This window comes from Lithobates pipiens, unplaced genomic scaffold, assembly GCF_037356315.1.
Source record: "Lithobates pipiens isolate NorthernLeopardFrog02 unplaced genomic scaffold, aLitPip1_a1.2 Scaffold_16, whole genome shotgun sequence".
Lineage (NCBI taxonomy): Eukaryota > Metazoa > Chordata > Amphibia > Anura > Ranidae > Lithobates > Lithobates pipiens.
In genome coordinates, this window is record NW_027507748.1 from 59428531 (window position 1) to 59451787 (window position 23257).

At 45.8% G+C, this 23257-nt stretch overlaps 1 protein-coding gene across 7 annotated transcripts in view; it reads right to left on the reverse strand.

Moving 5' to 3' along the window:
- The window catches only part of SON (SON DNA and RNA binding protein), a 199636-nt gene extending 176660 nt beyond the window's left edge, over positions 1 to 22976 (reverse strand). For all 7 annotated transcript variants that reach the window (XR_013274367.1, XR_013274369.1, XR_013274368.1 and 4 more), the window contains exon 1: positions 22562 to 22976. Coding sequence is in view for 3 of the 7 variants with exons in the window: in XM_077479939.1 (XP_077336065.1) it covers positions 22562 to 22644 (83 nt within the window). In the remaining 4 variants the exon portion in view is untranslated. The remainder of the gene's footprint in view (positions 1 to 22561) is intronic.
- Positions 22977 to 23257: the final 281 nt, after the last annotated feature.

A 23257-nucleotide genomic window follows, 5' to 3' on the forward strand; every position in this document is an offset into this window, starting at 1 on the left:
CAACATTATGGCGGACACATCAGACACTTGATACTACTCTGGGACCATTTTCATTTATACAGCGATCGGTGGTATAAAAATGCACCAATTACTGTGTAAATTACACTAGCAGAAAAGTGGTTAAATACTAGGGGGTGATCAATGGGTTAAGTGTGTCCTAGGGAGAGATTGCAGGGGGTGGGCTACCACTGATATGACATCGATCACTGCTCCCGATGACAGGGAGCAGTAGATCCCTGTCATGACACAAGACAAAACAGGGAAATGCCTTGTTTACATCTCCCCGTTCTGCTGCTCTGTGACACGATCGTGGGCCCCTGGCAGACATTGAGTACGGTCACGAGCACGCGGCGGGTGCGCACGCACCCAAAATGCTGAAATTTAGAGGGGACGTACTTGTACACCCATTTGCCCATCCGTGCCATAGTACATCGTTGTGCGCAGGTCAGCATGTGGTTAAGAGAAAACATGCACACTGGACGTTATGAAAATGGCAGTAGCTTTAGCTGCAGAATGCTGCGTTAAAAACATGAGTTTTGAAGCATTTTTTTTCCATTAGCATTTTTAGACAACTTTTTTTAGCAAAACTATACTCCCACAAAAGCATATGGCTCAAAAACGCTCCGTTGACTAGCCACATTTTTACAGCTGAAAAACACTCTTCAAACCCACTAGTTGTGGGGTCTTTCCAGCCAGAAAGCGCCCCTGCCAAAAACTGCCGATAAAAGCCTGCGTGGGCATGGATACATAAGATAATATACTGGGGAGTTTACTGGCTGCAGAAAAAACACCTGAAGCCAAAAACGGCAGCTGTAAAAACCAGTGTGCATGAGGAATAAAAAAGGGAAAAACTTTTTAAAAAGGAGTTGTAAAGGCAGAAGGCTTGCCTTAATGCAGTAAGATTAAATTAGCAGTCTCCCCAGCACTCCCCAATTACCTGTGCCCCGTCTCTCTCCCGCGATGTCTACGAATGTCTAAGCCGTCCAGGACACTCCTCCCCACTGGCTTAGACCCAGCAGCAGCGCCATTAATGCCTGTGGCTGTCAGTCAGTCAGTCAGTCAGTCAATCAGGGGAGAGAGGGGGGGCAGAGATGGGTCAGGGCCCCATGTCTGAATGGGCACACGGAGCTGTGACTCGGCTCTAGTGCCCCCATAAGAAGCTGCTGACTGTGGAGGCACTTGAAAGGAGGGAGGTGCCAGGGGCAGCAAAGAGGGACCGAGAAGAGGGGGATCTGGATAGTTTTATGCAAAACCAACTGCACAGGAGGAGGTAAGAACAACATGTTTTTTTTTAAACTAGACTTTTACAACCACTTTAAAATAGATTGTAACCTAGTTACAGTACTTTTACCTACAGGTAACTATAAACTAAGGCTTACCTGTAGGTACTAGAAATATATCCCAAACCTGCACGGCTTAGGAGATATTTACCATATGTGCTTGCGCAGAGGTCATCAGCACATGCACTCTGAAGAAAGGGCGCGATTGTGCTGTTTCTAAAGGGCCCATGCTGTGACCAGAAGCTCAAGTGTGCATGGGTGGGAGTGAAGTCATGCAACTCCAGCCCGTCACAGAGCCGGAGTCCACAGCTCTGGAAAGAAGATGGTAGGGACATCGCAGGGTTTGTTTGCAGGTAAGTGGCACATAATAGGCAAGTATTCCATGCATACTAGCCCATTATGCTTTTACTTTGAGGGAATTAAAAGTTAGTAAAACACACAGCTAGACACCATTTATACAGGATCTTGCTGGTAGAGTAAAAAGAAGTACTGCATTTCAACTCAGAAGTTTCATTTTCATAAGTGTTTATGTCCTTATTAGCATACATTCTGCGCCACCACCGCTGATTTGCACACAGTTTACCTGTTGGCCCTAAATAAGTTTTTTGTTTTTGTTTGTGACAGTAATAGGTGGTTACAGGTACTCTTTATGGAGGGATCAGGGGGTCTAAAATACCCCAAATCCCTCCTTTGCACTTCAATGTATTCAGATCACGAAAACAGTGTTATCTGAATACTGAATATTTTTTAAAATCCGGAGCCATTGGCAGCCGAGTAAACAGGAAGTGACGTTATGATGTCGCTTCCGTGTTTACATTAAGGAGAGTGGAACAAAGCCATTTCCGGCTTTGTTTCAGTGTGTCACTAGCCACCAGAAGAGCTGGATTGTCGATAGGCTCTCCGGTGCCACCAGGAGGCCCAGAAAGAGTGACGGGAGGGGACATCCCCTCCCGCTCCTCCCGGATAACAACCGATCGGCTTTGAGCCGCATTGCTTGTTATCCTCGGAAAGCCGATTGTCCGCTCTTAACAGTAATGGGATGATGCCTGCAGCTGCGGGCATCATCCCGGTATAACCCCCGAAAGCTGAGTACGTACATCTGCGTACGCTTGGCGGGAAGGGGTTAAGGTTGTTATTTATGGTATTAAGGTTTGAACATGCACTACAGACATAGACTTAGACATTGCAATATAGAACATCTTTATACGTCGTAAACAAAAATATTGCTTTTTGACAAGCAGAAGTTGAAAATATAAAAAACCCAAGAAAACTTTATTGGCTGTAATGCTATTGTACATATTACATTAATATATTACCAACATTAAATATTATGGGGGCAGTCTTGACTAAAATGCCATTTTAGCTTTAGTCACATTTTAGTCATTTCAATAGTTTTAATTTTACCCATATTTTAGTCAACTAAAATAGTATTCATTTATTTATTATTTTAGTCAACGAAATTAACACTGCTCTTCAGTTATTCTGAATGACTTAAAGGCCAAGGCCACTCTGCACCTGCTGCGTTGCATGAATCACTCAGTCAGGCTCAACATGTAAACATAAGTGTGTAATGAGCAGTGACGACTCAGAATAACCTCTGCTTCAAGAGGAAGTAAACCCTGATGAGTTTACTTCCTCTTTCATTCCCTGCAAAGGTAAAGCATAATGGACTACTATGCATCGCATAGTAGTCCATTAAGTGTCACTTACCTGACACAGGAGCCAGTGATGTCACCGCTGTCCCCTGTAGTCCGGCGCATCCATCTTCTCGGTGGGTCTCGCCGCTGTCATTCGGTGAAGCCGTGATTACTTCACTCCCGCGCATGGGAGCCGCCACGTGCGGCATGTTGACGGTGCTGCGCTCAGTGCGCCTGCGCCGTTGACAGCGGTGCCTGTCTTTCGGCAAATATCTCTTAAACCGTGTAGGTTTAGGAGATATTTCTTAGACCTACAGGTAAGCCTTAATCTAGGCTTACCTGTAGGTTAAAGTGTGTTGCAAGTGTTTACAACCACTTTCAGTCACTGTGCGTGGATTACCTATTATTGATGTTTAAAAAAAGACTGAGTAGCAACTGAGGTATAGGACCCATCCATGCTGCACACATTTAACCACTTGCAGACCGGACCATTTTGCTGGTCAAAGACCAGACCACTTTTTGCGATTCGGCACTGTGTCGCTTTAACTGACAATTGCGCGGTCGTGCGACGTGGCTCCCAAACAAAATTGACGTCCTTTTTTTCCCACAAATAGAGCTTTCTTTTGGTGGTATTTGACCACCCCTGCGGTTTTTATTTTTTGCGCTATAAACAAAAAATAGAGCGACAATTTTGAAAAAAAACGCATTATTTTTTACTTTTTGTTATAATAAATATCCCCCAAAAATATATAAAAAAACATTTTTTTCCCTCAGTTTAGGCAGATACGTATTCTTTTACATATTTTTGGAAAAAAAAAATAAATAAAAAAAATCGCAATAAGCGATTGATTGGTTTGCGCAAAAGTTATAGTGTTTACAAAATAGGGATCGTTTTATAGCATTTTTATTAATAATTTTTTATTATTTTTTTTTTTACTAGTAATGGCGGCGATCAGCGATTTTTATTGTGACTGCGACATTGTGGGGGACCCATCGGACATTTTTGGGACCATTGTCATTTATACAGTAATCACTGCTATATAAATGCAGTGATTCCTGTGTAAATGACACTGGCAGTGAAGGGGTTAACCAGTTGGTGGCAGTGTAGGGGTTAAGTGTTCCTAGGGGCGTGTTACTAACTGTGGGGGGGTTGGGCTTTCATTTAGTGAACACTGATCTCTGCTCCAATCACATGGAGCAGAGATCAGCGTCACTAGTTGCTAGGCAGAATGGAGAAATGCTGTTTACACGGCACTTCCTCCATTCGGCCGCTCCGTGAGACGACCGGACTCACGGGGGTCCCGACCAGCGCGGGAGCGCGCAGGCGCGCTCCCGATGGCAGGGCGGCATTGAATATTGGACGTACCTGTACGCCAATATGCCTGCCCGTGCCATTCTGTCGACGTACATCGTCGTGCGCTGGTCGGGAAGTGGTTAAACATTAGCACACAATGTTTACATGCTTACAAGCATAATGCAAGTGCAGATTTTTCTAGTTTAGCTTCAAGGTGGCCATAAATGGATCAAATCTTGGCTGGTTCATCAGGGACTGGACGAATTTCAAACCATCTACGGGCAGGATGGTTGTAACCAAGTAAATCCTTAAAGCGGGATTCCACCCTAAAGTGGAACCTCCGCTGATCGGAACCCCCCCCCCCCCCCTCCAGTGTCACAATTGACACCTTTCAGGGGGGAGGGGGGTGGAGATACCTGTCAAAGACAGGTATTTTCACCCACTTCCGGGCATAGACTCCCACGGGAGTCTACGCCATTTCCTGCCCTGCCACGCTGTCTGCTGGGACACACACGGGTCCCAGTGACAGCGCGGAGATTTCCTATTGCACGGCGCCGCTCGCGCATGCGCAGTAGGGAACCGGGAAGTGAAGCCGATTCGCTTTACTTCCTGATTCCCTCACCTCGAATGGCGGCGGCAGCAGCCGACGCCCGAGCGGTCGATCGGCCTCGGCATCGCTGGAACCCGGGACAGGTGAGTGTCCATTTATTAAAAGTCGGCAGCTGTAGTATTTATAGCTGCTGGCTTTTAATTTTTTTTTTTTGGGCGGAATCCCTCTTTAAGTTGACTTGGGTACAACTAGGCTACTGAATTTTTTTTTTTATTTTTTTACATGTGATTATTGCTGACAGCTATCAGAAATCATTGCGTTATGCTGGCCAGGATGACTCCCAGCGGGCAGAACACAATACGGCTGCAGGGGGGGGAGACCAAGCAATTTTTTTCCCTGCAACCAGCAGACAAAAAAATTAAGCTGTGTTTATGGACCCAAAATACTACTAATGTGTTCAGATCAAAATAGGTTATGGATCTGAAAGCAGCAAACTGTACACCCATGTGCTTGAACCACTAAAGATTATTTAAACATCAGAACAAAAATGTAGTATATTTCAGCTTACAAGTCCAATGGTGTCTGCATTAGTTTTCATTTTACAGTCCAATACATTTTTCTGCCACACCTGTTGAGCTGACACTGGTTGATACAGTGCTTGTGATTTCCTGTGAGCTGAAATCTCAATCAACTTTTTCGGCTTTCCCACTTATCTTCCATAAACTACACTCCCCCCCAATCTACATTATGTAAAGGAGACGAGGAGAGGGAACATGCTTGTAGTCCAAATTAGGAGAGCAGTCTAAAGTGACAATGCTGCTCCTCCATAAATACAGGGTGGTGTCACTTTGCAAGGGCATTTGCCACAAAGCTCAGTTAAGGTTAACCCCTCCCATTACAGGGAGTCCTCAGTTTTGTAGCCAAGCAATACAAATGTATACCAAGAAGGGAGGGACCTCTGTGTCCCCTGATGTAAGAAAAGAAAACAGGATTTTTAAAACCGCTTACCTTTAAAATCCTTTTCCTTGATGTATGGACACAGCCATAGTAATTACTATGTGGGATGTCCCATAGCAATGGCAACTGAAGGGGGGAGACAGAACAAAACAGGAGGCCAGGGGACTCATACTGCAGCCTACAGTATACTGTGCCCAAAGGCAATATCTTCATGACCTTTAATATCAATTTGATAAAATCTGAGAAACGTATTAACCAAAGACCAAGCCACGGTCTTACAGATCTGAGCCATAGAGGCCTGATGATGTACCACCCAAGAGGCACTAGTCGTGAAGAGATCATTCTCCCGAAAATAATTGTTGGCGACTCAAGTAGTACACCTAAAAAAAAATAATAATTGCCGATAGGCAAGGAGTGTTGTGTTCTGCCCAAGCTAGAACATTATTCACCTCTTTTTGGGATGCACGACCTCTCGTTTCCCCCTGGTGATGCAAGCCACCGCCGTGGCCTTGTCAGACTGAATCCTGTCAGGACAGTCCCGTAGTCTGACAGCCAAGATTCTCGGGCCAGGTGTACTGCCTGAAACTTCCAAAAAAAAATAAAAATAAAAAAAAAAGTTGATAGGCAAGGTCCCCCAACCTGGACCATCTCACCTGGACAGAATCTTTTTCCAGGGCTGCTCCCCAGCCTAGGTTGGCACCTGTTAACACCTTCCAGGATAAAGATTTTCCCTTTTGCTGGATAACCACCACCAATGTAGGCTCTGACCTCTCGGGAGCCAAGTGTATTGGAAACAAGGCCTGAATTTTTTTTTAATTCCAGGACAGGATGGTGTCTTGAAGCAGTCTTTGCATAAAACTGCATGTAAGGGACAGCCTTGAAGGAGGCCACCATTCCCCTAAAAACCTCCTGCACAGCCGAAGGAGGGAACTTTTTTTTTTTTTTTTTAAATAAGTTGAATTAGTCCTATAATGAAACGGATTCTTGTCTGGGGTAAGAATACCTTCTTCTGTATGGTATCTATAACCAGCCCCCAAGTACCGTAATCTCATTGATGGTTTTAAGGAGAATCTTCCTAGGTTGAGAATCCAACCTAGAGATTTTAGATATTTATGGCTGAGATCAGACTCTGGTTTTAGACCCGAGACTGAATGAGCTATTAAAAGTAGATCTTCTAATAGGCTAGGACCGCTATGCCTTGAGCCCTTAACCTGGCTAAAGGAGGTGCCAGAATCTTTCACAACACTTGTGGTGCTGTGGCTAAGCCAAAAGGCAGGGCCACAAATGAAAAAAAAAATTTTTTAATTTCAAACCGCAGAAACTTTTGGTAAGCGGGAAACTTTGGGACATGGAGATATGCAACTCCCCCCTCCTTGCAGGATGGAAACAGCCGATAGAATTATGAAAGGATCGGATGTTTTAGTGCCGATTCAGATCTTCTAGACCTAGAATGGGTCTTACCTCTCTGTTTGGTTCTGGCACCTTAAAAGGTTTGAGCCAAAAAAACTGTTCCACTAAGGGACCCTTCCGATATCACCGACTGGGATAACAGCTGATCCAGAGGCCAGAAAGACTTTCTCTGGATCCTTAGGAACATCCTCCGAGGAGACGGACCCGAACATCAGACACTCAGATCAAAAGCCGACTGAGCCATCCAGGCTCTCGAAACTCTCGTCGTAACCTAGAGAAAAAAAAATTGAAGAAATCCATCTGCTCTTGACATTGTTCCTGCCAGATCTTGAGAATCGCAGGACCTTTCCCCTCACCCAAACAAGTGGGGGTGCTCCTTCATGAGAAGGCTTTAGCATTTCGTTTTGTGGGCTTTCTGCCCCCAAGATCCTGGTGCTACCCTTGGGGACTCGCTCTTGAACCTGACGACTGAGACCATCGAGACTGCCTAGAGGCAGATGCCCCAGGCATGGGAGAGGCAGCACGATAAAAGGAGAAATGCTTGAACCTCCTTTTCTGGTAAAAAGTGCTTTACCCTTTTGGATGTACTTATCCACTTTAAATAGCCATACACCAGAAAGGGAAAGAAACTGGCTAAGCGCTTTCACATGGTGCTTTGGCTGATTAATATTTCAGCCACAGAACTCTGCGAGAATGCACTAGTCCAAGCATAAGCCACAAGGTTTAAACAATAGAGTCTTTCAAAGCATCTACTGTGAGACAGTGCATCAGATACACCAGCCCAATTGCCGGGCCTGCTGATCAGGCAGCATCTCAGGTATCTCCACAAACTGTTACTTAACCCTTTGAAGTGAGTTAATGAGTTAGCGCAAATCAAAATGGTGGAGCAGATGTTAAAGGGTTAAAGGACTGAGATACACCAATTGCAGCAAGAACTGCAAAAGACATTTGGTCTTTAAAAAAGTTGCAACTTGAATTTGCTGGATCCTTTAACATCAGTGAATTATCCACTGGACACCTTAGACTCTGCTCACTGAGGTGATTGCAGCATTAATTGCTGGAACCCCCCGTTTCTTCATAGAAATTTTCCCATTCAGAATACATCGCTATGCATGAATAGGAAAAAACATACCCACGTGGGGGAGGTTCAAATGAACATTATTAGAGGTAGATACCTCAAGAGCCTGTGCTGTAGGCAACAAAAGGGTTAAGTAAGGGAGTAGACAAGCACCTGACTTGTGAGGCTACTCCCTCCCTGTTAGGATCCTCTGAAGAGGAAAAATAAGTATCTTCCAATATTTGGGAAGATCTATCTGATCCCCAGCCTCTTGCAACTCAACAAAAGGGCCCTGAGGAGTAGATGGGAATCTGCTATGTATAGTCCTACTATGGAGAGACATCATAGCATAAATCTTCTTTCAAATTTTTAAATGATGAAGAAAAAAAACAAAAAAAAACGTTTGTATGATATATACAGGGACTGAAGTGTTCTATGCTTGACGGCTCAATCTGACTAGCTGTATCCCTCTCAGGGGAGGATGACATTCTTTTGGAAAGGGTTTTTAGTTTGTGTAACCATTGACCCCTTAGAACCCTTTGAGGAGTTCCTGGTCCTTTTTCCACTTATAGCTTACAGCACAAAGCAGAGGCACAACCAGCAAAATAATGTAAACTTGCTAGGCTATAGTACAGCACAATAGCTGCTATTAATCCTAGCTTCTTAAAGCGGAGGTCCACCCTAAAGTGGACCTTCCGCTCATCGGAACCCTCCCCCCTTCCGGCGCCACAATTGGCACCTTTCAGGGGGGAGGGGGGGTGCAGATACCTGTACAGTACAGGTATCTGCACCCACTTCCGGGATAGCTCTCTGCGGAAAGGGGCGTAGATTACGCCCCTTTCCGCAAGTGCCCCGCTGCCTGCTGGGAAACACACAGATCCCAGAGGCAGCGGGGACCGTCCTTATTGCGCAGCGCAACTCGCGCATGCGCAGTAGGGAACCGGGAAATGAAGCCGAAAGGCTCCATTTCCCGATTCCCATACCAAAGATGGCGGCTTCGGGTACCGACATCGCGGGCGCGCTGGACAGGTAAGTGTCACTATTTTAAAAGTCAGCAGCTGCAGTATTTGTAGCTGCTGGCTTTTAAAAAAAAAAAAACGCGGAGTCCCGGCGGACTCCCGCTTTAAATTACAATGTGTCAAAAGGCAAATGCATGCGTCACCAAACCTGGTCCAACCATCCTCTCTGCTCTGTCCCTCCACCACCAGGCAGCAGCTTCATTCATAGTGCTTCAAAGACTTCCCGGACGTGTGGCCAGCGTCAGTCCGGTGTATAACCCACATAGTAATTACTATGGCTCTGTGTCCCCTGATGTAAGAAAAGAAAAGGGCACTTGTGCATGCACATGATTGGATGTCAGCAGAGCTCCACCTCATTCAAGCTCTGAGGGAAATTCCCTTGCAAACTGAGCAATCCATTTGCCTTTCAAGTGATAGTAAAATCTATTTTTTTCTCCTTTAAAAAACAAACAATTGTTTACTAACCTGCTCTGGACAATGGTTTGCACAGAGCAGGCCAGATGCTTCTCTTCTCATGTCCCTCTTCATCACTCCTGGCCCCTCCCTCCAGTCAAGTGCAGGAGGCTTGCTATGGGGGCACCCAAGCCAGTTTTTGTGTGTCCATTTAGACACAGTCGCAACCTGGCCATGCTCCCTTCATCGGCTTACTGACAACAGCGGGAGCCAACGGCACTTCGCTGTCGTCTCACCGTACCGGACAGCCAAGTCTCTTGCACAACGTCACTGGATTGCGATGAGGCTCAGTTAAATATTAGGGGGTGCGACTATGTCAAAAAAATATATAGAACTAGATGGGACTCTAATTGTGCCTCTGAACAAATGAAATACAATAAACTTATGAAAAAATAGACAAAATTTTATTTGTTCTGTTCTAGCTCCCTGTGTGAAAAGCATCGCTATATAACCGAATGAGTTGAAAATGTAACTGCATTTGTTCAATGCTTTACAAGCGTTTTAATTTTATTAATAAATATTTATGATAGCATGCTATTAACATATATTTATGTAAAGATTCATGCTTTAATGTCTATATACAGTGTGCATCAAATTTTTAGCTATGTAATTATATAATCTATACAGTACTAATTGATGTTTAATCTGTAGAATTCACACAACGCCATACTGTGCCATCTTCAAGGCCCTGACGAAGCAGCACTGTCAACGAAACGCGTATCCCACATTTCTATTAATCGTTTGGGATCTGCACACCCTGAATGCAAACCTAATCGTACAAACTGTACTGTACTTTTTCTATAGTAAATTAAAAAAAAAAATTTCATAAGTTTATTATTGCATTTCATTTGTTCATACTCCTCACAGCCACAATTAGAGTCCCATGTAGTTCTAGAGTTCTATTTTTTTTGGCACATAGTTACATATCTTCCCAGCTGGTGCCTCTGTAGACGTATTAGTATTCCACGCTCACCCTACATATACAGTGCCTTGCGAAAGTATTCGGCCCCCTTGAACTTTTCAACCTTTTGCCACATTTCAGGCTTCAAACATAAGATATAAAATTTTAATTTTTTGTGAAGAATCACCAACAAGTGGAAGTGGAACGAAATCTATTGGATAATTTAAACTTTTTTAGCAAATAAAAAATTGAAAAGTGGTGCGTGCAAAATTATTTGGCCCCTTTATTTTCAGTGCAGCAAACTCACTCCAGAAGTTCAGCGAGGATCTCTGAATGATCCAATGTTGTCCTAAATGACTGATGGTGATAAATAGAATGATTGTGTAATCAAGTCTCTGTATAAATGCACCTGCTCTGTGATAGTCTCAGGGTTCTGTTGAAAGTGCAGAGAGCATCATGAAGACCAAGGAACACACCAGGCAGGTCCGTAAATACTGTTGGAGAAGTTTAAAGCCGGATTTGGATACAAAAAGATTTTCCAAGCTTTAAACATCCCAAGGAGCACTGTGCAAGCGATCATTTTGAAATGGAAGGAGTATCAGACCACTGCAAATCTACCAAGACCTGGCCGTCCCTCTAAACTTTCAGCTCAGACAAGGAGAAGACTGATCAGAAATGCAGCCAAGAGGCCCATGATCACTCTGGATGAACTGCAGAGAACTACAGCTGAGGTGGGAGAGTCTGTCCATAGGACAACAATCAGTCGTACACTGCACAAATCTGGCCTTTATGGAAGAGTGGCAAGAAGAAAGCTATTTCTCAAAGATATCCATAAAAAGTCTCGTCTAAAGTTTGCCACAAGCCACCTGGGAGACACACCAAACATGTGGAAGAAGGTGCTCTGGTCAGATGAAACCAAAATCCAACTTTTTGCCCACAATGCAAAACGATATGTTTGGCGTAAAAACAACACAGCTCATCACCCTCAACACACCATCCCCACTGTCAAACATGGTGGTGGCAGCATCATTGTTTGGGCCTGCTTTTCTTCAGCAGGGACAGGGAAGATGGTTAAAATTGAGGGGAAGATGGATGTAGCCAAATACAGGACCATTCTGGATGAAAACCTGTTGGAGTCTGTAAAAGACCTGAAACTGGGACGGAGATTTATCTTACAACAAGACAATGATCCCAAACATACAGCAAAATCTACAAAGGAATGGTTCACATATAAACATATCCAGGTGTTAGAATGGCCAAGTCAAAGTCCAGACCTGAATCCAATCGAGAATCTGTGCAAAGAGCTGAAAACTGCTGTTCACAAACGCTCTCCATCCAACCTCACTGAGCTCCAGCTGTTTTGCAAGGAAGAATAGGCAAAAATTTCAGTCTCTCGATGTGCAAAACTGATAGAGACATATCCCAAGCGACTTGCAGCTGTAATCGCAGCAAAAGGTGGCTCTACAAAGTATTAACACAAGGGGGCCGAATAATTTTGCACACCCCACTTTTCATTTTTTTATTAGTTAAAAAAAAAGTTTCAAAAATCGAATAGATTTCGTTCCATTTCACAATTGTGTCCCACTTGTTGGTGATTCTTCACAAAAAATAAAAATTTTATATCTTTATGTTTGAAGCCTGAAATGTGGCAAAAGGTTGAAAAGTTCAAGGGGGCCGAATACTTTCGCAAGGCACTGTAAATATTAGGGGGGCTGCTGCACGCGGGTTTATATCCTAATGCATCAAGATAAAGAACCTTGTGCCTTAACCACTAAGTAAATCAATCCAAGTAAACAATGCTACACCTAGGACACAATGGGGTAGTGTTACTAAAATCATGTTTGGGCACGATTGGATGCTAGAAATCAGCAGAGCTTCCCCTCAGATCTACAGCAAATGCACAGTATATTTGAATTTGCCTTTAGGCCTCATGCACACTGGACGTTAAAACATTCTAAAAACGCCAGAAGCTTTGCAGTGAGTTTTTCCAACGTTTTAGCAATAGTGTTTTTTTGTTTTGTTAATAAATTTTTTTTTTTTTTTCAAATGGATCAAAAATGTTAAAAACGCTGGTGAGCGACCTTTTTGAGCGTTTATCAGTGTTAGAGTTTCCTACAGCTGAAAAACGTCTCTCAGAACCCACTCGTTTTGGGGGGTTTTTTAGTACTCAAAAACACCACTGCCCAAAACTGCTGATAACAGCCCAAGTGGACACATAGGATAACATGGAGAGTTTAATGACTGTAGAAAAAAAAAAAAAGTCTACAGCCAAAAATAGCTGCTGTAAAAACGTCAAAAAATGTCCAGTGTGCATGAGGCCTGAAGATTAGTAAATCAACTTCAAATGGTATCTAGCAAGATTACCAGGTAAAAAAAAAATAAAAAAAAATAAGCTTGAAAAAGACAAATTCCACCACATTTTGACCTATTGCTTTACTGGATGTTTTTTCTGCTGCTCCTAGGGGAGTTATGTTTTTTTTTTCTGGCCTCTAAATGGCCCTGCATGTTAGCCTGTGTGTTCATGCACACATAGGAGTTTAGAGGAGGTAAACACAATCAGTGTGACCTATCGCAGCACTATTTAAGCACAGAGGTCCCCAACCTGTGGGCCGTAGCGTCCCTGCTGCGGGGGAGGAGGAGACAAGTATTGCAGCGGTGCGACGGCCGGGCAGAGAGACGACATCTCACATTGCCCGCATCGTTGTTCCACCCATATTTACAGGGCCTCGAAGGCTTCTCTACACAGGCGCAGCCCAGAACAGAGATTGTGACTTCATCTCTCACTCGCATATACCTGCATTTCACCATATTCTGCAATTCTGGGGGGGGGGGGGGGTGTCACTAATTAGTGACAAACTCCTATTTTTGGGTGGCAGCAGCCAGGTAACACTAGCAATCCCCAGTCTGCCAGCAAGCTGTGTGACAAGCGCCATCCCCATCTGGTGGCAGGCAGCGTGGCATGAGACGGTGGCAAGCTCAAGGCCCTCACTGACTCTGCATTATGGCGAGTTAAACTATTTCACATTACAATGCAATGATAGAAATAATGCGCTTCAATCATTCTGACACCATACAAACCATGGTGCCTGGATGATTGAAGTATTAACACCAGCCATTGCCCTGACAAATAGCCCACGAAAAATTGCTTACACACATCCCAAGCACCCCCCACGTGCCCCTTGAACCCGATCGTTCCAGCTACAAGCACAGCAGCTCCACCCGTTATCTCAGGTCCTCATTGGAAAGATTGATAGCAGCAGGGGCATTTAGCTTCCACTGCTGTCAATCAAATCCAATGACACAGGGGATGGGGGTTGGACGAAGTCCTGCTGTCCGTGTCAATGTACGCAGCAGCAGGACTCTAGTGCAACTGCACGGGGGGGACAACACCAGATGAAGAGGAGGAGCGACGCCAGGACAACCCAGAAAAAGGAGGATTGGGGCCACTCTGGGCAAAACCCTTGACAGAGAAGAAAAGTATAAAAAAAATTTTTTTTTTTGTAAAGAGAAAAAACCTTTTACAAACACTATAAAAGCGCCCTCAGGAAGCGCCGTGAGTCATGTTGCGGGTCCCGCAAACTCAATCGACAAGGGGATACCCGAGATTGCCTCACGGTGAGGAGGAACGAGGAGATGCTATAGTAAACAAGCATCTAACCATTCTGCCTAGCAACAAGTGACACTGATCTCTACTCCCTGTGATTGGAGCATAGATCAGTGATGTACACAACACAGCCATGCCCCCCACAGTTAGCAAAACGCCCCTAGGACACACTTAACCCTTACACTGCCAGTGTCATTTACACAGGAATCAGTGCATTTGTATAGCACCGATTTCTGTATAAATGACAATGGTCCCAAAAATGTCCGATGTGTCTGCAGTAATGTCGCAGTCACGATATATAAAAAAAAAAAAAAAAAATAGCGGATTGCCGCTATTTAAAAATAAAATTAAAGCAGTTCCCAGGACACAGCGGGGACCAGCAGAGACACACAGCTCGACTCGCGAATGCGCAGTAGGGAACAGGGCAGTGAAGCTGCACCGCTTCACTTCCCGATTCCCTGACAGAGGATGGCGGCGGGGGTAGCAGAGAGACGAGCGATCGCTCGTCATCTGCCGCCGACATTGCTGGACCTTGAGACAGGCAAGTGTGAATTTATTAAAAGTCAGCAGCTGCAATATTTGTAGCTGCTGGCTTTTAATATTTTTTTTAAAAGGTGCAGAACCGCTTTAATAAAAATGCCATAAAACTATCCCCTATTTTGTAAACGCTATAACTTTGGTGCAAACCAAACGCTTTTTGTGATTTTACCAAAAATATGTAGAAGAATAAGTATTGGCCTAAACTGAGGAAAACTTTTTATATATATTGTTGGGGGATATTATAGCAAAAGGTTAAAAAATATATTTTTTTTTCTAAATTGTCGCTTTTTTTTTTTGTTTACAGCACAAAAAATAAAAACCCGCAGGGGTGATCAAATGCCACCAAAAGAAAGCTCTATTTGTGGGGGGGGGACGTCAATTTTGTTTGGGAGCCACGCTGCACGACCGTGCAATCGTCAGTTAAAGTGACGCAGTGCTGAATCGCAAAAAATGCTCTGGTCAGGAAGGGGGTAAATTCTCCAGGGCAGTAGTGGTTAAGGATTAGTAAATTGCAAAATGTTACATTTTTGTTTTTGAGTTTAGCATGTTGACAGTTGACTCAGAGGCACAATTGTACAAATTATTAGTACAGGATCAGAAAAACTCTCGTCATTAGACATTTTTTAGAGGCTTCCATTAAATCTAGGAAGCCAAAAAAAAGGTTGATGTTGCAATGCTATGAGTTTATTGACAGATACAGCCTTCTTTATTCAGAACCACAGGGTTATATCGCCCCCTACAGGAGTAGGACACTATGCAGAAAAGACTTGGCTATGCCCATGGGCAGTGGTTATATACAGACCCCCCCTCTCCGCTATAGGCCTTCAATTATTTAACAAGCAGTATCAGAACAGAGGGGCTGGTGCTGTGTGTCAATGAAAACGGATTTTATGGCAAGTTAAAATACAATTTTCTCATTTGTTCATTGACAGAAACAGCCTTCTTTATTCGGAACCATGGGAGGATGTCTCAAAGCAGTGCCAAAGGGGTGGGGCAGCCAACAAAACCAGGCCAACCAAACTGGAGCAAGACCAGCAAAATAATATAATATAATATAATATAAAAGAAACATTCACAGGTGCCAGCGCATCCACCTTGTAAAATTTTGTGAATTCCAAGTGTGCACCTTTGACCAGATGGCCTCCTTGCAAACTTGCATTACTGATGCCCGATGACAGAAGGCCCAGGAGGTACTCAGTGCCCAAGTTGAGTGCACCCTCACCGGGAAGGGAGGAACTCAACCCTTGATAGAATAGGCATGAGTCACTGTCTGCCTTACCCATCTAGAGATAGTCACCAAGGAGCAGATAGCCCCTTTGGTCTGTCCGTGATCATGGGAGTTTGACCTTCGAAAAGACTCAGTGGCCGCCAAATACACCCTGACAGCTTGTACCACATCTAAGGCGTACAAGGAAAATTCCCTCAGGATGTTGCGGCCTGGGACACCGAGAATGCAACACAATGTCCTGATTTAAATGGAAATATTAGGGACAACCTTTGGCAGGAAGAAAGGACAAGGATCAAGCACCGCCTTGTCCCTATGAATCACCAAGTAGGGTATGCGACAGGATAGCGCCAACTGACACTCAGCGAGCAGAAGTAATAGCGTGAGCAGGGGAATTTCACAAATATTTTCAAACAGAGGCTTCTGTAGTACAAGAATTAAAATCCCATGGTGGCATGGGAGATTGCACCGGTGGAACCACATGTTGCACTCCCTGAATGAAGGTACGCACCAGGGAATGCGAAGCCAGGGAGCTTTGAAAGAAAACCACTAAGGCTGACACTTGGCCCTTGACAGTACTCAAGGCGAAATTCTTTTCAATATCCCTCTGAAAAAAAAAAAAAAAAAAAAGTCAAAATCCAAGTCACCGAAAAAGGAACGTGGGTGAAACCCCACTGACTAACACCAAACAATGTATGCTTTCCACGTCCAATAATAAACCTTCCTGAAAGTAGACTTTCTAGCTTTAAGCAGCATCTGAATCACAGACGCAAATAAGCCCCTATTATCCTTAAACACCTGGCGTTCAATAGCCGTTAAAGCCAGCGACTGTAAAGCAGGGTGTAAGATCAGCCCTTGGGATAGCAGATCCTCAATGAGAGGCAGACGCCAGGGGGCATCTGAGACCAGACGCACCAGGACAGCATACCAGGGCCAACGAGGCCAGTCCGGGGCCACCAGAACAATCGGAAGTCCTTCGGCCATGATCCTGTACAACAGCCACGGCAGAAGCATGAGAGGAGGAAAGGTGTAGATCAGACAATACTGGCTCCACGGAGCGACGAGAGCGTCTGCGGTGTCTGTCAGAGGGTCCTGAGACCTGGCCACAAACCTCTGCACCTTCTTGTTGATTAGGGAATCCATCAGACTCACCTCTGGAGATCCCCAGCGTAGACAGATCTGCTGAAATACCTCCTGATGGAGGGGCCACTACCCTTGGTCCAATACTTGATGACAGAGGTAATCTGCCTGCTAGCTGCCCACTCCCGGAATATGAATGGCAGAGATGGTTTGGGATTAAATACACTGCCCACCGTAGAATGCTGGCTACATCCAGTTCGGCCAACACTCCTTGTTCCTCCCTGGTGGTTGACATAGGCCACCACAGTGGCATTGCCTGACTGGATCCATATCGGGAGGCCCTGAATTTGATCCGTTCAATGATCCAGAGTCTGATCAACCAGAGTTCAAAGATGTTGATAGGAAGCTTGGATTGCTCCAGCGTCCAGTAACCCTAAACCGAGCTCAGGCCCAGGACCCCTCCCCACCGGGACAGACTGGCATCGGTGGTGACCACCACCCGGTGCAGCGGGAGAAAAGATTTTAACCTGCCGAAAACCCAGGGGCCGAAGCCACCAGATCAGGGACCCCCTTGGTTGCTGCCTCAGCCAAAACTGACCGTCTAGTCTAGAAGCTCAGAATATTTGTCCCATTTTAACAAGATCTGCCTTTGCAGGGGTCGCGTATGGCACTGAGTGATTGGGACTACCTTGAACGTAGACACCATCAGGCCCAGTACATGCATGGAAGTCCGCAGGGAGACCCACCTGCTGAACGGCAGAAAGCGGGCTGTTGCCTGTAATTTCTGGAGCTTGTCCTGCGGGAGGACCTTGCGACTTGGCTCCTTCTCCTTTTACTGTGGAAGAAAACTACTCTTCCACCCTGTGACAATCTTAATATCATCCAGAGTGGCCCCAAACGAACGATCACCTTGAAAAGGCAGATCAGCTAGGGCCTTTTTAGAGGCCTGGTCCGCAGTCCAACAATTCAGCCACAATATCCAAAGCACTAACGCTGAAACTGATAGCTTATAAAAGCAAGCTGCATCCAAAGAGGCATCATAGACAAATTGCAGCCCCTGAACCAGTTGGTCTGCTAATTGTGCTTAGGCAGTAGGGAATTGGTCACCTTCCAGGTCACAGTGCAACAGCTTTGGCCATTCTGTCAGCATTTGCGACACCAGAGCAATAGCCAAAACCAGGCAAGCAATAGAGAATTTTTTTTTAGCAGACTCTCCTCAAAGGGATAATGCACAGCGGAACACTTTGGGATCACAAAGGGACATTTTGGACACTCCCTATAGACAGACTCGGAGGGAATACTTTTGCTGCGTGAGGTGGCTTTTGAGTGCCATAGGGGACCGGCACCTAGACCGCAGCCATGGCTGCATTTTCCATTTTTAAAAAGTTTCCTGCACAGAAGCAATCAGTGCGTTCACCAGCACTTTCTCGTGTGCAGCCACTGGGGCTGAGCAATCATCCTCACTGTCCAAAAGATCTAAAAACGTGACCGCAGACCCAGCAGGGTGGGCCCTGTCCACGGCAGCAGAAACAGATTCAGGATCTGACAAGACAGATGAAGGCAGGGACGCTTCTTGCTAGTCCGCCACCGAAGAGCCACCCTCAACCATGATACAAAGGACTCCAGGGTCGCTGTCAGTGCATCAACGGATGATTGGGACCCAGAGGGACCTGCAGCCTCTGACAGGGGGTCAGGTGGGAAAACATGCTCCTGAGACTCCATAGGAGAGAAGAATAAAAGAGCCCCACACCAAGACTGACCACTACAATGGGACACCCCCACACTGGTAGTAATACCGGACCACCAGGACACCCCACAGCCGAGAGAGGAGGGAACCATCAACGTAGAAATTGCTACCTCAGATGTAGACCTGCACACACTTGCCGTCCAAGGGGGAAGAAAACACAGGAGAAGCTTTGATCACTCACTCTGTGCATTCAGAGTAGTCATGCAATTTCCGGGTATCAGTATATTATATATATATACACACACACACACACACACACACACGTATCTCAAGGCTTGACAAACCCCAGGCGCCAGGTCGCCAATGCGACCAGAAATAGCAACCTGGCGCCTAAGCTGCCATCAGCCCACTCACTATTGATGCCCCAGACATGCAGCAGCATTAACATTGACTGCCACTAAGCGCTAAGTGTGTGAAACTGACAAGCAACGGAGAGAGGAGGATCTGTCAGATTTCAGCTTGATGTCGGGGTGGGCGGGACCCAGCAGCTATCAAACACCAGCCAATGGGATCTGGGCGGGCCACTACGTGTATGTGGCCCCACCCCTTTTCTTAAGCAGCCCAATCGTAGGCTGGTGTTTGATAGCTGCTTAGTCCTGCCCACGCCGGCCGGGTCCCGCCCACCCCGACATCAAGCTCAAATCTGACATATCCGCCTCTCTGTTACTTGTCAGATTCACACCCCGGCAGGGTCCCACCCATTCCGACATTAAGCTCAATTCTGACAGCTCCTCTGTTACATTTCAGTAACAAAGTGCTCCGTGTGAAACCTGCCAGTGCCATCTGCCAGTGCCAACCAGTGCAACCGCCAATCAGTGCCACCTGCCAGTGTCACCACCTAGGGCCAACCAGTGCCACCGCCAATCAATACCATCTGCAACCACCAACCAGTGCCACCTGCCAGTGCCACCGCCAATCAGTGCCAACACCAACCAGTGCCACCTGCCAACACCAACTAGGGCCACCGCCAACCAGGGCCACCTGCCACTTCCAAACCAGTGTCACCTGCCAATGCCAACCAGTGTCACCTGCCAATGCCATCTGGCAGTTCCACGTGCCTGCCAGTGCCAGCCAGTTCCATCTGTTGCCAGCCTTACCCTTTCTGGTGAGCCCATAACCCTGATGTAAAAGCGTTTCAATGGAGTTATTGACTGGGTGCTCCATTGTGAGTTAAGGATAGGGGGTGAAAATGGGTGGCCTTACCCCGGGAGCCGAAAAAAAAAAAAAAACTGGCTCCTAACTTTTTTAACTGGCTCCTAAATTCAAAGCAAATTTGTCAACCCCTGAGATAGAGATATAGATATATTTCAAATAGAGAGTTCTTATAGAGGTAATCCAGCCATACGCAAGGTTAAGGGCTTCCTGCCCATGTTTATTTGGTTAGCAAGACAGCAACAGACAAGGATTCCCACGCAGGAGTAGAAAACAGCCTCAAAGCATAAGTCCATCAAACAAAATGTAAGCCTCCTGACTCAACCTCAATAAACCTCACCGAGTCCACTTCAGTCATGTTACCTCAGCCTGCTTCCTTCTCTCTCAGCACTACCACTGAGTCTACTCAGGTAAGTCAAAATGATACCCCAGGTAGGGGTGTGGCCAGTCCTGCCTACAGACCTTTCACTGTCGCTCATCTGACTGCATTTAATACCGAAAATAAACGAATCTCAGGGGGAAAAAAAAGCAAACAGATCTGTTATTAAAAACACCACACAATTCACTTGTTAGGCATGCAGATATTCCCTCGATGTTAAACCCTTCCCAGCCAGTGCCATTAGTACAGTATTCTCACTGATAACTGTCTTAATAACATCACTGTCAGTTAGCGCCAGATTGCCCACCACACTATAAGTCGCTGATCACAGCCATTACTAGCAAGTGTACGGATCAGTATCTTGATCACGATCAAAACTATACCTGCATTGCCAAAAACAGTTATGTAGAAGAATACATTTTGGCCTAAGAAATATCTATGTTATTGGATATATTTTATAACAAAGTAGAATTTTTTTTCCCCACATTTGTGGCTTTTTTTTCATTTCTAGAATAGGAAATAAAAAACCCAGTGGTGAGCAAATGCCACTGAAAGAAAGCTGCGTTTGTGAAACAAAAAGATATAAAATTAATTTGCGCAGTGTTGCATGATAAGCAATTGTCCGTTAAAGTAGCGCAGTGCTGAACAAAAAAAAAAAAAAAAAAACAACACTCTTGGTCATGAAAGGGATAAAACCTGAGGCCAAGTGGTTCAACAAAAAAAAAAAAAAAACACACACATTTATAAAGTGATCACACAACCTCTGTTCTCAGCTGCTTAGGGAGCTGGGGGTGGAGACCGCATGAGGTGAGTGTCAGCAGGAGTCAGACACATCTGATCTTCCCTGCAAGGAGTGAGAATTGTGTCAGCACAAGTCTGACTTCTGTTGGACAGACAGGATGTGCTCTATAGTAAAATAAATTAGAAAACTTACCACACAGGGATGGACTTGCTCTCATGCCTAGTGTGGTCAGTTTGCAATAGTAAAGTAGAGGTACTGGTAGGATCACCATGGATTTCACACAAAGGAAGCAATACGAGAACAGGATACTTTACATACAAGTACATGGTACAGCAGCCACATATCAGGAATATGAAAGGCTGGGCTAACATACAATTTAACCACTTGCCTACCAGGCACTTTCACCACGTTCCTGCCCAGAGGCTAATACTCAGCTTTCAGTGATGTCGCACTTTGCATGACTACTCAATTGCCATTCAACACCGTACTCATGGAATTTGTATAAATTTATTTTGAGACAGATGAAGTTATTTTATTTTTTTGCTCAACTAAAGAAAAAATGATCAAATAAAAAAAGTTGTTCTTAGTTTCGGTTATAAAATTGTGTAAATAAATCATTTTTCTCCTTCACCGATTGGGCTGCACCGGAGGGCACCGATTGGCCAGCCCCGTTTAGGCTGCCCTGATTATCAGCATAGATGTCCCTTGTGTGGATGGCACGCTTATCGGCTCTCCTCACATGCAGACATCGTGGGAAGAGGCTTGCCGATAACCAGCAAATCCTGTTTACACTGTGATTGGACACAGCTGGTCACATGGTAAAGAGCTGCTGTGATTGGCTTTTTACCCTGAACACAGATCACCGCCGCTGCACCCTGTAGGGGATGCGCAGGAAGCCATACCACCTCCCTGCAATATGTAGGCATCGTTGGACTATAGATAGCGCAGTCGTTAACATGTTACGTGGGAGCGGTAAACCTGTGGCTCACCTGCAGTCTCTTACTGCCCCCCTGACCACAAGCGTAAAGGAACCCAAATAATGGAAAACGAAGGGATTCTTCATGTTTAGTGCGGTCATGCTTTGCAACGGCGTCATGTCTTGCATAAAACTGCATAAGTGTGAACAGGGGGGGTAAAATTGTAACTAAAACCCTAAAGACATGATCCTGGGGGGGGGGGGGGGGGGGGGGTGACACAAGGCAGGATGTAGTAACCATGACATAGATATGGTGAGGTCAGACCACCATGGAATGTTGTGGCTGTGCACTTCCTCCCTGAGCCTGTAGAGAACGCTCTCTCTGAGGTTTACACCTTTATTGTTAGATTTCTATAAATAAAACACAGACCACATGAGCCCAGGGGGAGGAAAGCCGGGGCCTGGTCCGACCGACATCCCCGCCTCCACCGAGGCCTGCCTATTCCCCTGCAGGCCACACAGCAACCCGATAACCCCGGGTAGGCCGCAGCCAGGCCTCGGTGTAGCGTACCCTTCCCCTGCACTCCTCCATCGCCACCACACCGGCCTCCCGCTCACCTGGTAAGCTTTCCCTCCTCCTGGATCTCCTTGAATTTATTCACCACGAAGGAGCGGAAGATCTGCTCTATGTTGGTCGCCATGGCTCCCGAAACCTCCTCCTCTCCCCAGTACAGGGGACTCTCCGACACACTTGACGCACCGACGTGCGCGGGCACGCTAGGCGAAAGCACACGAGGCGCGCGCGCGTGCACGACCTCCCTCTCTCTCTCGCTCCTTCCTGTCCCGGTTTTACTTCGCCTTTACCGCATTTTAGAAAGGCTTCCTCGGCTGCCCCGGGGCAGCTAGAACCGTCCGTAAGGGAGAGCGGGCGACGGCGCCGTTGTCACCCCATTAGGTGACGGGAATACGTCATCCGCCTAAGAAAAACGGGGACACCGTGGGTGGAGATATCACCGCGGAGGGGCGTGGTCTGCGCGTCCCCTTACCAGTGCTGCGAACTGGGAGGCCGTGGGCGGGGAATCGCTGTGAATGGGCGTGGTTTGTGCGTTCTCCACACTAGTGCTAAAAACAGGGAGACTGTGGGCGGGGAAATTACTGGTAGGGGGTGTGGCTTGCTGTACCCTACAATGGCAATGATACCGGGGCGCGTATGTGTTCCTATCTGTGACAGAAATGTTGTAAAGCAAACCAGTAAGAAAGTTCAATTTATGAACATCACAAAGCAGACCAAACACATATAACTACCCATTTACT